The sequence below is a fragment of the Salmo trutta genome, unplaced genomic scaffold (genome assembly GCF_901001165.1).
Source record: "Salmo trutta unplaced genomic scaffold, fSalTru1.1, whole genome shotgun sequence".
Taxonomy (NCBI): domain Eukaryota; kingdom Metazoa; phylum Chordata; class Actinopteri; order Salmoniformes; family Salmonidae; genus Salmo; species Salmo trutta.
Window position 1 is genome coordinate 521,296 of NW_021823104.1, and position 17,826 is coordinate 539,121.

Here is a 17,826-nt window from a genome sequence, read left to right on the forward strand (position 1 = left end):
TCACCGTTACGGAGCATATTGAGAGTGGAATATCACCGTTACGGAGCCTAGTTATATTGGAATATCACCGTTACGGAGCCTATTGAGAGTGGAATATCACCGTTACGGAGCCTATTGAGAGTGGAATATCACCGTTACGGAGCCTAGTTAGAGTGGAATATCACCATTACGGAGCCTATTGAGAGTGGAATATCACCGTTACAGAGCCTAGTTAGAGTGGAATATCACCGTTACGGAGCCTATTGAGAGTGGAATATCACCGTTACGGACTCTAGTTAGAGTGGAATATCACCGTTACGGAGCCTATTGAGAGTGGAATATCACCGTTACGGAGCCTATTGAGAGTGGAATATCACCGTTACGGAGCCTAGTTAGAGTGGAATATCACCGTTACGGAGCCTATTGAGAGTGGAATATCATCGTTACGCCACCTATTGAGAGTGGAATATCACCGTTACGGAGCCTATTGAGAGTGGAATATCACCATTACGGAGCCTATTGAGAGTGGAATATCACCGTTACGGAGCCTAGTTAGAGTGGAATATCACCGTTACGGAGCCTAGTTAGAGTGGAATATCACCGTTACGGAGCCCAGTTAGAGTGGAATATCACCGTTACGGGGCCTATAGAGAGTGGAATATCACCGTTACGGAGCCTATTGAGAGTGGAATATCACCGTTACGGAGCCTATTGAGAGTGGAATATCACCGTTACGGAGCCTAGTTAGAGTGGAATATCACCGTTACGGAGCCTAGTTAGAGTGGAATATCACCGTTACGGAGCCTACTGAGAGTGGAATATCACCGTTACGGAGCCTAGTTAGATTGGAATATCACCGTTACGGAGCCTATTGAGTGGAATATCACCGTTACGGAGCCTATAGAGAGTGGAATATCACCGTTACGGAGCCTATTGAGAGGGAATATCACCGTTACGGAGCCTATTGAGAGGGGAATATCACCGTTACGGAGCCTATTGAGAGTGGAATATCACCGTTAGGGAGCCTAGTTAGAGTGGAATATCACCGTTACGGAGCCTATTGAGAGTGGAATATCACCGTTACGGAGCCTATTGAGAGTGGAATATCACCGTTGCTGGACTGAAACGGGGCATTCTAGAAGCACAGTCATTGCGCAACAATTATAAATGCAAATAGCTTGTTAAAAACAGTTTTGATGGCCATGATTAAAAAAGAGCTACTATTTTTATTTTCCAAATGGTAATTGAAGAGCGCCTCCCATTCACTATAGAAGTTGGTTTCTGATTGGTCAACAAGCTTATTTAACGTGTATCTTTTTTGGCACCCAAAGACCCAAACGGCGTTCCATAGCAGAGACCCAAACGGCGTTCCATAGCAGAGACCCAAACAGCGTTCCATAGCAAAGACCCAAACGGCGTTCCATAGCAAAGACCCAAACGGCGTTCCATAGCAAAGACCCAAACGGCGTTCCATAGCAAAGACCCAAACGGCGTTCCGTAGCAGAGACCCAAACGGCGTTCCGTAGCAGAGACCCAAACGGCGTTCCATAGCAGAGACCCAAACGGCGTTCCGTAGCAGAGACCCAAACGGCGTTCCGTAGCAGAGACCCAAACGGCGTTCCGTAGCAGAGACCCAAACGGCGTTCCGTAGCAGAGACCCAAACGGCGTTCCGTAGCAAAGACCCAAACGGCGTTCCATAGCAGATACCCAAACGGCGTTCCGTAGCAGAGACCCAAACGGCGTTCCATAGCAGAGACCCAAACGGCGTTCCATAGCAAAGACCCAAACGGCGTTCCATAGCAGAGACCCAAACGGCGTTCCATAGCAAAGACCCAAACGGCGTTCCATAGCAAAGACCCAAACGGCACGGCGTTCCATAGCAGAGACCCAAACGGCGTTCCATAGCAGAGACCCAAACAGCGTTCCATAGCAAAGACCCAAACGGCGTTCCATAGCAGAGACCCAAACGGCGTTCCATAGCAAAGACCCAAACGGCGTTCCATAGCAGAGACCCAAACGGCGTTCCATAGCAGAGACCCAAACGGCGTTCCATAGCAAAGACCCAAACGGCGTTCTGCAGCAGATACCCAAACGGCGTTCCATAGCAGAGACCCAAACGGCGTTCCATAGCAGAGACCCAAACGGCGTTCCATAGAAAAGACCCAAACGGCGTTCCATAGCAGAGACCCAAACGGCGTTCCATAGCAGAGACCTAAACGGCGTTCCATAGCAGAGACCCAAACGGCGTTCCATAGCAGAGACCCAAACGGCGTTCCATAGCAGAGACCCAAACGGCATTCCATAGCAAAGACCCAAACGGCGTTCCATAGCAAAGACCCAAACGGCGTTCCATAGCAGAGACCCAAACGGCGTTCCATAGCAGAGACCCAAACGACGTTCCATAGCAGAGACCCAAACGGCGTTCCATAGCAGAGACCCAAACGGCGTTCCATAGCAGAGACCCAAACAGCGTTCCATAGCAGAGACCCAAACGGCGTTCCATAGCAGAGACCCAAACGGCGTTCCATAGCAAAGACCGAAACGGCGTTCCATAGAAATCCTGGTTGAGAATGAAACGACTGAACAAATGAACAATGAAACAGCACAGCAAGTAACTGAAAGAAATAGGTTTTGATTGTTTTACTGGTAATGGGGACATACGTAAATGCCAACAAAATAACTTTTTGGTCAGTGGTGTGTGTGTGTGTGTGTGTGTGTAACCTTTATTTAACTAGACAAGTCAGTTAAGAACAAATTCGTATTTACAATGACGGCCTACCCTGGGCCAAACCTGACCGACGCTGAGACAATTGTGCGCCGCCCTATGGGACTCCCAATCACGGCTGGATGTGATACAGCCTGGTACCGAACCAGGGACTGTAGTGACGCCTCTACCATGCTGTTGTCATGTCGTGTTGCTGCCATGTCGTGTTGCTACCATGCTGTGTTGTCATGTTGTGTTGCTACCATGCTGTGTTGCTGCCATGTTGTGTTGCTACCATGCTGTGTTGCTGCCATGTTGTGTTGCTACCATGCTGTGTTGCTGCCATGTTGTGTTGCTACCATGCTGTGTTGCTGCCATGTTGTGTTGCTACCATGCTGTGTTGCTGCCATGTCGTGTTGCTACCATGCTGTGTTGTCATGTTGTGTTGCTACCATGCTGTGTTGCTGCCATGTTGTGTTGCTACCATGCTGTGTTGTCATGTGTTGCTGCCTTGCTGTGTTGTTTTCTTAGGTCTCTCTTTATGTAGTGTTGTCTCTCTTGTCGTGATGTGTGTTTTGTCCTATATGTATTTATATTTTCGTTAACAAAAATGATCCCAGCCCCCGTCCCTGCAGGAGGTACAAATCTGTCGTTCTGCCCCTGAACAAGGCAGTTAACCCACTGTTCCTAGGCTGTCATTGTAAATAAGAATTTGTTCTTAACTGACTTGCCTAGTTAAATAAAGGTTAAAGATAAATAAATGTGTTTGGACCCCTAATGGAGGATCCCTAATAAATATAAATAAATACGGGTTCATTAAAATCTACCCGGTCCCGTACCACATTTTCCGAACGGAAACCCTGTGTCCAGTCAGTCTTACCTACGATCTGTCCCCGTACTGCATCACTATCTGATGGATTCAGCTTACACAGCTCCAACCGCTGGTCTGGAGAGAGAGAGAGAGAGAGACAGAGAGAGACACAGAGAGAGACAGAGAGAGACAGAGAGAGACAGAGAGAGAGAGACAGAGAGAGACACAGAGAGAGACAGAGAGAGACAGAGAGAGACAGAGAGAGAGACAGAGAGAGAGAGACAGAGACAGAGACAGAGAGAGACAGAGACAGAGACAGAGAGAGAGAGAGAGAAAGAGAGAGAAAGAGGAGTTTGTTGTGTGTGCTACAGATCCATGCCAGAACATGTCTATCTGCTAACATATCTAAAGCCCCTCCGTTGTAACTGCCGTCGGCAGTAAAGGTCTGAACATGTTTTGGACGTTTTTGGTACCTAATGAAACTGATATTTGTCAGTCCCCTTCACTTTCTGGCTTTTTCTACATGTTGTTACATTACAGCCTTATTCTAAAATGGATTAAATACAGCATTTCCCTCGTCAATCTACACACAATACCCCATCATGACATCACAATAGCCCATCATGACATCACAATACCCCATAATGACATCACAATACCCCATAATGACATCACAATACCACACACAATACCACATTTGGCCTTTCTAGGGAGTTTTTCCTAGGGAGTTTTTCCTAGCCACCGTGCTTCTACACCTGCATTGCTTGCTGTTTGGGGTTTTAGGCTGGGTTTCTGTACAGCACTTTGAGATTTCAGCTGATATACGAAGGGCTATATAAATACATTTGATTTGATGTCTTGTGGGGTATGGATGGGTGTCTGAGCTGTGTGCCAGTAGTTTAAACAGACCTCTGGTGACATGTCTTGTGGGGTATGTATGGGTGTCTATGAGCTGTGTGCCAGTAGTTTAAACAGACCTCTGGTGGCATATCTTGTGGGGTATGGATGGGTGTCTGAGCTGTGTTCCAGTAGTTTAGACAGACAGCTCGGTGCTTTCAACATGTCAATACCTCTCACAAATACAAGTAGTGATGAAGTCAATCTCTCCTCCACTTTGAGCCAGGAGAGATTTACATGCATATTATTAATGTTAGCTCTCTGTGTACATCTAACGGGCCAGCCATGCTGCCCTGTTCTGAGACAATGGCAATTTTCATAAGTCCCTCCTTGTGGCACCTGACCACACGACTGAACAGTAGTCCAGGTGTGACAAAACTAGGGCCTGTAGGACCTGCCTTGTTGATAGTGCTGTTAAGAAGGTAGAAACTAGGGCCTGTAGGACCTGCCTTGTTGATAGTGTTGTTAAGAAGGTAGAAACTAGGGCCTGTAGGACCTGCCTTGTTGATAGTGTTGTTAAGAAGGTAGAAACTAGGGCCTGTAGGACCTGCCTTGTTGATAGTGCTGTTAAGAAGGCAGAAACTAGGGCCTGTAGGACCTGCCTTGTTGATAGTGTTGTTAAGAAGGTAGAAACTAGGGCCTGTAGGACCTGCCTTGTTGATAGTGTTGTTAAGAAGGTAGAAACTAGGGCCTGTAGGACCTGCCTTGTTGATAGTGCTGTTAACCTGTTTGGGCTAGGGGGCAGTATTGAGAATTTTGGAAAAATGATGTGCCCATTTTTAACTGCCTCCTACACCAACTCAGAAGCTAGAATATGCATATTATTGTTCAGGTTTGGATAGAAAATACCCTAAAGTTTCTAAAACTGTTTGAATGGTGTCTGTGAGTATAACAAAACTCCTATGGCAGGCAAAAACCTGACAAGGTTTCATGCAGGAAGTGGCCTGTCTGACAAGGAGTCGTGCGTCTTGCATCTGTTTATTGAAAAGTAAGGATCTTAGCTGTAACGTGACAATTCCCAGGGCTCCAATAGGCTCTCAGAACCCGCGAAAAACCTGAAGGATGACGAGGCGGCCTCTGGCTGAAACAGATTATCGCCTTTGGTAAGTGGCCGATCAGAGGACCATTGAATGAGGCGCGTGCACGATTCGCCCCCGTGGAGAAATTTAATTCGGCTGTTTAGGCTCATTGCAGATTCCCGGTCGGAATATTATCGCTTTTCTACGAGATAAATGGCATAAAAATTGGTTTTAAACAGCGGTTGACATGCTTCGAAGTACGGTAATGGAATATTTAGACATTTTTTGTCACGCCATGCACGAGACCATGATGTAGCATTCTGATAGTGTCTAGAACTCACGAACAAAACGTCGCTGTTTGGATATAACGATGGATTATTTGGGACCAAACCTACATTTGTTATTGAAGTAGAAGTCCTGGCAGTGTATTCTGACGAAGGACAGGAAAGGTAAGAACATTTTTCTTATAGGAAATGTGATTATGGTGAAGGCTGAACTGGGTGGGTGTCTAAATAGCTAGCCCTGTGATGCCAGGCTATGTACTTAGATTATTGCAAAATGTGCTTCATCCGAAAAGCTATTTTAAAATCGGACATATAGAGTGCATAGAGGAGTAATGTATCTATAATTCTTAAAATAATTGTTATGCTTTTTGTGAACGTTTATCGTGAGTAATTTAGCAAACTGTTAGTAAATTCCCCGGAAGTTTGCGGGGGGTATGCTTTTTCTGAACGTCACATGCTAATGTAAAAAGCTGGTTTTTGATATAAATATGAACTTGATTGAACAGACATGCATGTATTGTATAACATAATGTCCTAGGTGTGTCATCTGATGAAGATCATAAAAGGTTAGTGCTGCATTTAGCTGTGGTTTGGGTTTATGTGACATGATATGCTAGCTTGAAAAATGGGTGTGTGATTATTTCTGGCTGGGCACTCTCCTGACATAATCTAATGTTTTGCTTTCGTTGTAAAGCCTTTTTGAAATCGGACAGTGTGGTTAGATTAACGAGATTCTTGTCTTTAAATAGCTGTAAAATAGTCATATGTTTGAGAAATTGGAGTAATAGTATTTCAAACGATTCAAAAATCGCGCCACTGGATTGAAGTGGCTGTTACGTAGGTGGGACGAATTCGTCCCACATGCGCCAGAGAGGTTAAGGTAGAAACTAGGGCCTGTAGGACCTGCCTTGTTGATAGTGCTGTTAAGGTAGAAACTAGGGCCTGTAGGACCTGCCTTGTTGATAGTGTTGTTAAGAAGGTAGAAACTAGGGCCTGTAGGACCTGCCTTGTTGATAGTGTTGTTAAGAAGGTAGAAACTAGGGCCTGTAGAACCTGCCTTGTTGATAGTGTTGTTAAGAAGGTAGAAACTAGGGCCTGTAGGACCTGCCTTGTTGATAGTGTTGTTAAGAAGGTAGAAACTAGGGCCTGTAGGACCTGCCTTGTTGATAGTGCTGTTAAGAAGGTAGAAACTAGGGCCTGTAGGACCTGCCTTGTTGATAGTGTTGTTAAGAAGGCAGAGCAGTGCTTTATTATGGACAGACTTCTCCCCATCTTAGCTACTGTTGTATCAATATGTTTTGACCAGGACAGTTTACAATCCAGGGTTACTCCAAGCAGTTTAGTCACCTCAACTTGCTCAATTTCCACATTATTCATTACAAGAGTTAGTTTAGTTGAGGTTTAGGGTTTAGTGAATGATTTGTCCCAAATACAATGCTTTTAGCTTTTGAAATATTTAGGACTAGCTTATTCCTTGCCATCCATTCTGAAACTAACTGCAACTCTTTGTTAAGTGTTGCAGTCATTTCAGTCGCTGTAGTAGCTGACATGTATAGTGTTGAGTCATCTGCATACATTGACATACCTGCTTTAGTAATGATTGGAAAAAGTAAGGGGCCTAGACAGCTGCCATGGGGAATTCCTGATTCTACCAGTAAGGGGCCTAGACAGCTGCCCTGGGGAATTCCTAATTCTACCAGTAAGGGGCCTAGACAGCTGCCCTGGGGAATTCCTGATTCTACCAGTAAGGGGCCTCGACAGCTGCCCTGGGGAATTCCTGTTTCTACCAGTAAGGGGCCTCGACAGCTGCCCTGGGGAATTCCTAATTCTACCAGTAAGGGGCCTAGACAGCTGCCCTGGGGAATTCCTAATTCTACCAGTAAGGGGCCTAGACAGCTGCCCTGGGGAATTCCTGATTCTACCAGTAAGGGGCCTAGACAGCTGCCCTGGGGAATTCCTAATTCTACCAGTAAGGGGCCTAGACAGCTGCCCTGGGGAATTCCTGATTCTACCAGTAAGGGGCCTAGACAGCTGCCCTGGGGAATTCCTGATTCTACCAGTAAGGGGCCTAGACAGCTGCCCTGGGGAATTCCTAATTCTACCAGTAAGGGGCCTAGACAGCTGCCCTGGGGAATTCCTGATTCTACCAGTAAGGGGCCTCGACAGCTGCCCTGGGGAATTCCTGATTCTACCAGTAAGGGGCCTCGACAGCTGCCCTGGGGAATTCCTGATTCTACCAGTAAGGGGCCTAGACAGCTGCCTTGGGGAATTCCTGATTCTACCAGTAAGGGGCCTCGACAGCTGCCCTGGGGAATTCCTGATTCTACCAGTAAGGGGCCTCGACAGCTGCCCTGGGGAATTCCTGATTCTACCAGTAAGGGGCCTAGACAGCTGCCTTGGGGAATTCCTGATTCTACCAGTAAGGGGCCTAGACAGCTGCCCTGGGGAATTCCTGATTTAACCTGGATTATGATGTTGGGGCTTCCAACAAAGAACATCCTCTGTGTTCTGTTATACAGGTAACTCTTTATCCATATTATAGCAGGGGGTGTAAAGCCATTATAGCAGGGGGTGTAAAGCCATTATAGCAGGGGGTGTAAAGCCATTATAGCAGGGGGTGTAAAGTCATAACACATACGTTTTGCCAAGCAGCAGACTATGATCAATAATGTCAAAAGCCCCACTGTAGTCTAACAAAACAGCCCCCACAATCTTTTTATAATCAATTTCTCTCAGCCAATCATCAGTAATTTGCGTAAGTGCTGTGCTTGTTGTTGCCAAAGGTCCTTCAACAAAGTACTGAGTAAAGGGTCTGAATACTTAAGTAAATGTGATATTTTTCAGTTTTTTATTTTTGCAAACATTTATAAAACCTGTTTTTGCTTTGTCATTATGGGGTATTGTGTGTAGAAAAAAAACCAATTTAATTAATTTAAGAATAAGGCTGTAACGTCACAAAATGTGGAAAAAGTGAAAGGGTCTGAATACTTTCCGAAGGCGCTGGAGGCTGCCAGCACAGAGCCTCACGTACCAGGGCAAAGCAGCTAGCAAGGTCCTGCTCTGTTTCAGCTGTTATGGTCAGTCTAGCTGTATGGAGAAGGTACTGCTCTGTTTCAGCTGTTATGGTCAGTCTAGCTGTATGGAGGAGAAGGTACTGCTCTGTTTCAGCTGTTATGGTCAGTCTAGCTGTATGGAGGAGAAGGTACTGCTCTGTTTCAGCTGTTATGGTCAGTCTAGCTGTATGGAGGAGAAGGTACTGCTCTGTTTCAGCTGTTATGGTCAGTCTAGCTGTATGGAGGAGAAGGTACTGCTCTGTTTCAGCTGTTATGGTCAGTCTAGCTGTATGGAGAAGGTACTGCTCTGTTTCAGCTGTTATGGTCAGTCTAGCTGTATAGAGGAGAAGGTACTGCTCTGTTTCAGCTGTTATGGTCAGTCTAGCTGTATGGAGGAGAAGGTACTGCTCTGTTTCAGCTGTTATGGGCAGTCTAGCTGTATGGAGAAGGTACTGCTCTGTTTCAGCTGTTATGGGGAAGGTTTCTCATTATCATGTGTCCATGTTCAGTATCTGTCACTTTGTAATGTTTGAATCCTTCTTGACTGTAAGGTGATTTGTGGATTCAAATTAAGTGTGTGTCTTACAGCCCGTGTGTGTGTGTGTGTGTGTGTGTGTGTGTGTGTGTGTGTCTTACAGCCCGTGTGTGTGTGTGTGTGTGTGTGTGTGTGTGTCTTACAGCCCGTGTGTGTGTGTGTGTGTGTATATGTGTGTGTGTGTGTATATGTGTGTGTATGTGTGTGTGTGTATCTTACAGCCCGTGTGTGTGTGTGTGTATCTTACAGCCCGTGTGTGTATCTTACAGCCCGTGTGTGTGTGTGTGTGTGTCTTACAGCCGTGTGTGTGCGTGTGTGTATATATGTGTGTGTGTGTATATGTGTGTGTATGTGTGTATCTTACAGCCCGTGTGTGTGTGTGTGTGTATCTTACAGCCCATGTGTGTGTGTGTGTGTGTGTGTATCTTACAGCCCGTGTGTGTGTGTGTGTGTGTGTGTGTGTGTGTGTGTGTGTGTGTGTGTGTGTGTGTGTGTGTATATCTTACAGCCCGTGTGTGTGTGTGTGTGTGTGTGTGTGTATGTCTTACAGCCCGTGTCCTTCAGTCTGCTGATGGTGTTGGCCAACAGTCGTATGCAGCCCAGGAACCCGGTGTGTGTGTGTGTGTGTGTGTGTGTGTGTGTGTGTGTGTGTGTGTGTGTGTGTGTGTGTATCTTACAGCCCGTGTCCTTCAGTCTGCTGATGGTGTTGGCCAACAGTCGTATGCAGCCCAGGAACCCGGCTCCCTGCCTCTTGTGGATCTTCTTATGGTTCCACACACTGATGGTGATGGAGTCTGTCTTCCCTATGTACCTACACACACACACACACACACACACACACACACACACAAACACAGACACACAGGTCAGGATTAGAGGTCGACTGATTAATCGGAATGGCCGATTAATTAGGGCCGATTTCAAGTTTTCATAACAATCGGTAATCTGGATTTTTGGACGCTGATTATGGTCGATTACATTCCACTCCACGAGGAGACTGCGTGGCAGGCTTACCACCTGTTACGCGAGGGCAGCAAGGAGCCAAGGTAAGTTGCTAGCTAGCATTAAACTTATCTTATAAAAAACAAATCAATCTTAACATAATCACTAGTTAACTACACATGGTTGATGATATTACTAGTTTATCTAACGTGTCCTGCGTTGCATATAATCAAAGCGGTGCCTGTTAATTTATCATCGAATCACAGCCTACTTCGCCAAACGGGTGATGATTTAACTTTTTAGTGACGGGGCAGTATTCGGAAATTCGGATGAATGACGTGCCCATATTAAACTGCCTTCTACTCGGGCCCAGAAGGTAGGATATGCATATTATTAATAGATTTGGATAGAAAACACTCTGAAGTTTCTAAAACTGTTTGAATGGTGTCTGTGAGTATAACAGAACTCATATGGCAGGCAAAAACCTGAGAAAAAAAAATCAACCAGGAAGTGGGTTGTAGTTTTTCAACTGATTGCCTTTCCAAACTACAGTGTCTGTGATGTCACTTCCTAAGGCTTCCACTCGATGTCAACAGTCTTTAGAACCTTGTTTCATGCTTCTGCTGTTACTGGGGGAGAATAAGAGCTGTCTCAAGCCTGGGACCTATGAGTTGTTTACTGCGCAGTCACACGGGCGCGCCGTTCCTTCTTTTTCCCTCTGTAATGAATACGCTATTGTCCGGTTGGAATATTATCGAAGATTTATGTTAAAAAAGACCCTAAGAATTGATTGTAAACATCGTTTGACATGTTTCTATGAACGGTAATGGAACTTTTGAGCTTTTCGTTGATTTTCTCTCCCTCATCGTGCCTTTGGAGTAGTGTTCTGGACGCGCCAACAAAACGGAGGTATTTGGACATAAATGATGGACTTTATCGAACAAATCAACATTTCTTGTGGAAGTGGGAGTCCTGCGAATGCATTCCGACGAAGATCAGCAAAGGTAAGTGAAGATTTATTAATACTGAGTTTAGTTGAATCCAGAACTTGGCGGGTAACTGTATAGCTTGCTCTGATGGCTGAGCTCTGTACTCAGAATATTGAACAATGTGCTTTCGCCGTAAAGCTATTTTGAAATCTGACACAGCGGTTGCATTAAGGAGAAGTGTAATTATAATTCTTTCAATAACTGTTGTAAATTTGAAATCTTGAAATCGGCCCTAAATTAAATCGGCCATTCCGATTAATCGGTAGACCTCTACACAATACCACAAATCATTTTTCCAATCTGGGAGGAAAACTCGATAAAGTATTTAATGATTTGTCTGTGTATTTCAGAGTGTTTCAGAGTGTTTCAGAGTGATTCAGTGTGTTTCAGAGGGTTTCAGTGCGTTTCAGTGCGTTTCGGAGTGTTTCGGAGTGTTTCAGAGTGTTTCAGAGTGTTTCAGAGTGTTTCAGAGTGTTTCAGTGGGTTTCAGTGGGTTTCAGTGGGTTTCAGTGGGTTTCAGTGGGTTTCAGAGTGTTTCAGTGGGTTTCAGTGGGTTTCAGAGTGTTTCAGAGTGTTTCAGGGGGTTTCAGTGGGTTTCAGGGTGTTTCAGAGTGTTTCAGTGGGTTTCAGAGGGTTTCAGAGGGTTTCAGAGGGCTTCAGAGGGTTTCAGGGTGTTTCAGTGTGTTTCAGGGTGTTTCAGAGTGTTTCAGGGTGTTTCAGGGTGTTTCAGGGTGTTTCAGAGGGTTTCAGTGGGTTTCAGGGTGTTTCAGGGTGTTTCAGGGTGTTTCAGAGGGTTTCAGTGGGTTTCAGGGTGTTTCAGGGTGTTTCAGAGGGTTTCAGAGGGTTTCAGGGTGTTTCAGGGTGTTTCAGTGGGTTTCAGTGGGTTTCAGGGTGATTCAGGGTGATTCAGGGTGTTTCAGACAGTTTCAGGGTGTTTACTCACAGGTCATAGTGTTGGTTCCATTTGGGGTCTAGAGTGCTCTTCACTGTGTCTGTAGAATGACACTGGCCTGATCCGTCCACCACTACCTTCGCAAATGGGTCCGGCAACCCTACACACACACACACACACACCACACACACCACACAATAAAGTAGAACGTGAAAGAGAGATGAAGACAGAGAGAGGAGGGATCAGAGATACTAACAGAAGGAGAGATGAAGACAGAGAGAGAGGAGGGATCAGAGATACTAACAGAAGGAGAGATGAAGACAGAGAGAGAGGAGGGATCAGAGATACTAACAGAAGGAGAGATGAAGACAGAGAGAGGAGGGATCAGAGATACTAACAGAAGGAGAGATGAAGACAGAGAGAGAGAAGGGATCAGAGATACTAACAGAAGGAGAGATGAAGACAGAGAGAGAGGAGGGATCAGAGATACTAACAGAAGGAGAGATGAAGACAGAGAGAGAGGATCAGAGATACTAACAGAAGGAGAGATGAAGACAGAGAGAGGAGGGATCAGAGATACTAACAGAAGGAGAGATGAAGACAGAGAGAGAGGAGGGATCAGAGACTAACAGAATGAGAGATGAAGACAGAGAGAGAGGAGGGATCAGAGATACTAACAGAAGGAGAGATGAAGACAGAGAGAGAGGAGGGATCAGAGATACTAACAGAAGGAGAGATGAAGACAGAGAGAGAGGAGGGATCAGAGATACTTACGGAAGAAGTCTTTCTTTGCAAGGTTCTTGGCACATAAGACTAGAAACACAGAACAGACAACTGTCAGTCAACCAAACAGATGTCACTACAGACAGCCTGACAGCCAATCAGATCAGTGATTAGGCTGCTGTAAGCCAATCAACGGATGTCTCTCTCTCTCTCTCTCTCTCTCGCTCGCTCTCTCTCTCTCTCTCTCTCTGTGTCTCTCTCTCTCTCTCTCTCTCTCTCTCTCTCTCTCTCTCTCTCTCCTCTCTCTCTCTCCTCTCTCTCTCTCTCTCCTCTCTCTCTCTCTCTCTGTGTGTCTCTCTCTCTCTCTCTCTCTCTCTCTCTCTCTCTCTCTCTGTCCTCTCTCTCTCTCTCTCTCTTCTCTCTCTCTCTCTCTCTGTCTCGTTCTCTCTCTCTTCTCTCTCTCTCCTCCCCACAGCTTCTCTCTCTCTCTCTCTCCTCCTCCTCCTCCCCACAGCTTCTCTCTCTCCTCCTCCTCCTCCTCCCCACAGCTTCTCTCTCTCCTCCTCCTCCTCCTCCTCACAGCTTCTCTCTCTCTCTCTCTCCTTCCCCTTTTCTCCCCACAGCTTGTCTCAGCATCTATCCTGTGTACGTGTGTGTAGTGTATTTCAGTGTGTGTCTGTGGTGACCTGGGCTCATTGAGAGTATTAAATGGTCTCTTGCTCTCTGGTCAAGTTATCCTTACAACATTGTGTATTGATTCCTTGTGTTATTATTGTTCTCTCTCTGCATTGTTGGTAAAGGGCCCTTAAGTAAAGCATTTCACTGTTATGCTTCGTAAACAACAGGTGTAGGCTGTGACAAATAAAATGTTTTATTTTAACACACACAGCTGGAACAATGGCTGTTACTGTAGAAGTTAACGGTGGCTATGCAGACTGGCTGGGCCTCTATTCAGACTGGCTGGTTCTCTATTCAGACTGGCTGGGCCTCTATTCATGTAGTAGTTAACGGCAGCTATGCAGACTGGCTGGGCCTCTATTCATGTAGTAGACTGGCTGGTCCTCTATTCAGACTGGCTGGGCCTCTATTCAGACTGGCTGGTTCTCTATTCAGACTGGCTGGGCCTCTATTCATGTAGTAGACTGGCTGGGCCTCTATTCATGTAGTAGTTAACGGCAGCCATGCAGACTGGCTGGGCCTCTATTCATGTAGTAGTTAATGGTAGCCATGCAGACTGGCTGGGCCTCTATTCATGTAGTAGTTAACGGTAGCTATGCAGACTGGCTGGGCCTCTATTCATGTAGTAGTTAACGGCAGACTGGCTGGGCCTCTATTCATGTAGTAGTTAACGGTAGCCATGCAGACTGGCTGGATCTCTATTCAGACTGGCTGGGCCTCTATTCATGTAGTAGTTAACGGCAGACTGGCTGGGCCTCTATTCAGACTGGCTGGGTCTCTATTCATGTAGTAGTTAACGGCAGCCATGCAGACTGGCTGGGCCTCTATTCATGTAGTAGTTAATGGCAGCCATGCAGAATGGCTGGGCCTCTATTCATGTAGTAGTTAACGGCAGACTGGCTGGGCCTCTATTCAGACTGGCTGGGTCTCTATTCAGACTGCCTGGGCCTCTATTCATGTAGTAGTTAACGGCAGCCATGCAGACTGGCTGGGCCTCTATTCATGTAGTAGTTAACGGCAGACTGGCTGGGCCTCTATTCAGACTGGCTGGTCCTCTATTCAGACTGGCTGGTCCTCTATTCATGTAGTAGTTAACGGCAGCCATGCAGACTGGCTGGGCCTCTATTCATGTAGTAGTTAACGGTAGCCATGCAGACTGGCTGGGCCTCTATACATGTAGTAGTTAACGGCAGCCATGCAGACTGGCTGGGCCTCTATTCATGTAGTAGTTAACGGCAGCCATGCAGACTGGCTGGGACTCTATTCATGTAGTAGTTAACGGCAGCCATGCAGACTGGCTGGGCCTCTATTCATGTAGTAGTTAACGGTAGCCATGCAGACTGGCTGGGGCTCTATGCAGACTGGCTGGGTCTCTATTCATATAGTAGACTGGCTGGGCCTCTATTCATGTAGTAGTTAACGGCAGCCATGCAGACTGGCTGGGCCTCTATTCAGACTGGCTGGGCCTCTATTCAGATGGAGATGAGTGATGTCTTTCTGCAGTCTGGACTGAGCCTCGTCCTCTGGATCACACAGCAACACTCTGGGTGTGACATGCTCGCTAAAAACACAGCCAGCAGATGAACTATCTGGCTAACTAACGTTATTGGCCAACTACTAACTAACCATGAACAAACTATCTAGGTATTAGCCAACGTTACTGAGTATACATTAGTCAACTTAGTTTAGAGGCTTAATTTGCTGTAGAAACCCTGCCAACTAGGTGGTTTTGAGATCAGTTAGCTAGCTAGCTACATCTGTAAACGCTAGCTGGTTAGCCAGGTTAGATATGTAGGTAATGTAGAGAGCAGGTCAGTTATAGAGGGAAGGTAGTTAGCTAGCTAGCTACATCTGTAAACGCTAGCTGGTTAGCCAGGTTAGATATGTAGGTAATGTAGAGAGCAGGTCAGTTATAGAGGGGAAGTAGTTAGCTTGCTAGCTACATCTGTAAACGCTAGCTGGTTAGCCAGGTTAGATATGTAGGTAATGTAGAGAGCAGGTCAGTTATAGAGGGGAAGGTAGTTAGCTAGCTAGCTACATCTGTAAACGCTAGCTGGTTAGCCAGGTTAGATATGTAGGTAATGTAGAGAGCAGGTCAGTTATAGAGGGGAAGTAGTTAGCTAGCTAGCTACATCTGTAAACGCTAGCTGATTAGCCAGGTTAGATATGTAGGTAATGTAGAGAGCAGGTCAGTTATAGAGGGGAAGGTAGTTAGCAGGAATAACTCCTGGTTAGTCTAGAAAGGGCTAATGTTTAGGTCTGGTTAGGCCACCGTGTCAGATAGTCGACTAAACAGTTGTTGTCTGTTGTTTGTCCCGTCGGATTAGCATTCAGGTCATGGCTAACCTAACTAACTAACCTAACTAACTATTCCCGTTAGTTAACCTAGTAAAAACACCTTGGACATGACAGACACTAACTAGCTTGTTAAACAGGCGAATATCACATCTAAAATGTACTAGTTAAATATCCACGAACTAGTTATCCTCATCCGTTTGGTTGTTTAGTTATTTTATTTTTTTAACTAACTAGTACTAGTTAACGTTACCTATATTGTACGTTAAGATGTTAGTAAATAGAAGAACCGGATGTTGATGTAGCCATCGCCATGACAGGTCTGTCCAGTGGATTTTATCCGTTACCGGGGGGTTTTTAATCCCAAAAAACACAAAATGAACCGTAAAACGTTTTAGTTATCTACCGTTATAGTTTACCTGTCAGGCGGATTTTGATGCTGGACCCGTTTCTCCGAGACCCGGGACCCGACATCACAACGGAAGAACAGTTGTTGTAAACTCCTGCTTCAATACAACCAACTCCAACACTCCTCCTGAGGATATTGGACCTCTAGGTTGTTAGAATATGTGGCTTGTTTCTGTCTTTCTCAAGGGGAAATGTGTATTATTTCCAGGCGAAGTCCCCCGTCCCGAACAAGCCGCAACACAGACGGACATTTTCGGTGTCTCTGGACTATAAAGTTAGAATACTAGAATGGTTAAAGGAGGGGATCCCTATATATGATTGTCTAAAGGTCAGCCATGTTGGTCAGGGAGTCGAGCAACTATGGTTTCCCAGTGCTGTGATAAGATATTGTGGGAAAAAAATAATGAATGTAAATCATTTATCTGTACTGTATGTGTTTTAGCTAGCTGGCCAGCCTGTTTTAGAGGATTGATTCCATTATTTATTTTAATTAAAATTCTAACATCCCATTCAAACAATACAGTCAATCCACAACAGCCAACAAACAAAAATGGACATTTATGGTCTTTTACTATAAAGAAAATTTGTATAAAACCCATAAATTGTATTTATAATTACGTAAGGTATAATTAATGAGTGGCAATGCATTCTATGGAAAACAAACAAACACATTTCTAAAGACAAACAAAACACATTTCTAGCAGCAAATGTGTTAAATTATAGCCACGGTATAAAAGGGACAATCAACTCGGGGCTCTATGCATTCTCTGGAAAATAATGCAACTCGGTGGAAGGTTAGTTCCACTCCACTAGAGCGTCGTGGAACATACAGTACCTTCCACATTGTTCATTGTCTTTAGAAATGTGTTTGTTTGTCTTTAGAAATGTGTTTGTCTTTAGAAATGTGTTTGTTTGTCTTTAGAAATGTGTTTGTTTGTCTTTAGAAATGTGTTTGTCTTTAGAAATGTGTTTGTATTTAGAAATGTGTTTGTCTTTAGAAATGTGTTCGTTTTGTCTTTAGAATGTGGTTGTTTGTCTTTAGAAATGTGGTTGTTTGTCTTTAGATATGTGTTTGTTTTGCCTTTAGAAATGTGTTTGCTTTGTCTTTAGAAATGTGTTTGTCTTTAGAAATGTGTTTGTTTGTCTTTAGAAATGTGTTTGTTTGTCTTTAGAAATGTGTTTGTTTGTCTTTAGAAATGTGTTTGTTTGTCTTTAGAAATGTGTTTGTTTGTCTTTAGAAATGTGTTTGTCTTTAGAAATGTGTTTGTTTGTCTTTAGAAATGTGTTTGTTTTGTCTTTAGAAATGTGTTTGTTTGTCTTTAGAAATGTGTTTGTTTGTCTTTAGAAATGTGTTTGTTTTGTCTTTAGAAATGTGTTTGTTTTGTCTTTAGAAATGTATTTGTTTGTCTTTAGAAATGTGTTTGTTTGTCTTTAGAAATGTGTTTGTTTTGTCTTTAGAAATGTGTTCCAACATCCACTTTTCTAGATAGCTACAGTAGTTGCCTTGGTAACCAAACAAACAAACCCGACGCAACGCGGAGAGCCTGGATACATTCAGGGCTCGAACCACCCAGTCTATAAAGGGAAATAAAGCACACTTTAGAATGCCATTCAAG

At 44.8% G+C, this 17,826-nt stretch overlaps 2 protein-coding genes across 7 annotated transcripts in view; one reads left to right on the forward strand and one right to left on the reverse strand.

Moving 5' to 3' along the window:
* The window catches only part of LOC115188928 (E3 ubiquitin-protein ligase SMURF1-like), a 31,735-nt gene extending 14,851 nt beyond the window's left edge, over nucleotides 1-16,884 (reverse strand). The window contains exons 1-6 of one of the 2 annotated variants that reach the window (XM_029747764.1): nucleotides 16,222-16,884; nucleotides 12,881-12,919; nucleotides 12,158-12,266; nucleotides 10,020-10,094; nucleotides 9,832-9,890; nucleotides 3,565-3,630 (exon numbers count right to left, since the gene is read on the reverse strand). In XM_029747764.1, the coding sequence (XP_029603624.1) occupies nucleotides 3,565-3,630; nucleotides 9,832-9,890; nucleotides 10,020-10,094; nucleotides 12,158-12,266; nucleotides 12,881-12,919; nucleotides 16,222-16,276 (403 nt within the window). In that variant the 5' untranslated portion in view covers nucleotides 16,277-16,884. Of the gene's footprint in view, nucleotides 1-3,564; nucleotides 3,631-9,831; nucleotides 9,891-9,960; nucleotides 10,095-12,157; nucleotides 12,267-12,880; nucleotides 12,920-16,221 lie in introns of both variants that reach the window. The other variant, XM_029747762.1, reaches the window with a different exon arrangement.
* Nucleotides 1-17,826, forward strand: part of LOC115188923 (AP-5 complex subunit zeta-1) — a 389,472-nt gene that overhangs the window by 214,468 nt on the left and 157,178 nt on the right. The gene's annotated exons all lie outside the window — the stretch shown is intronic.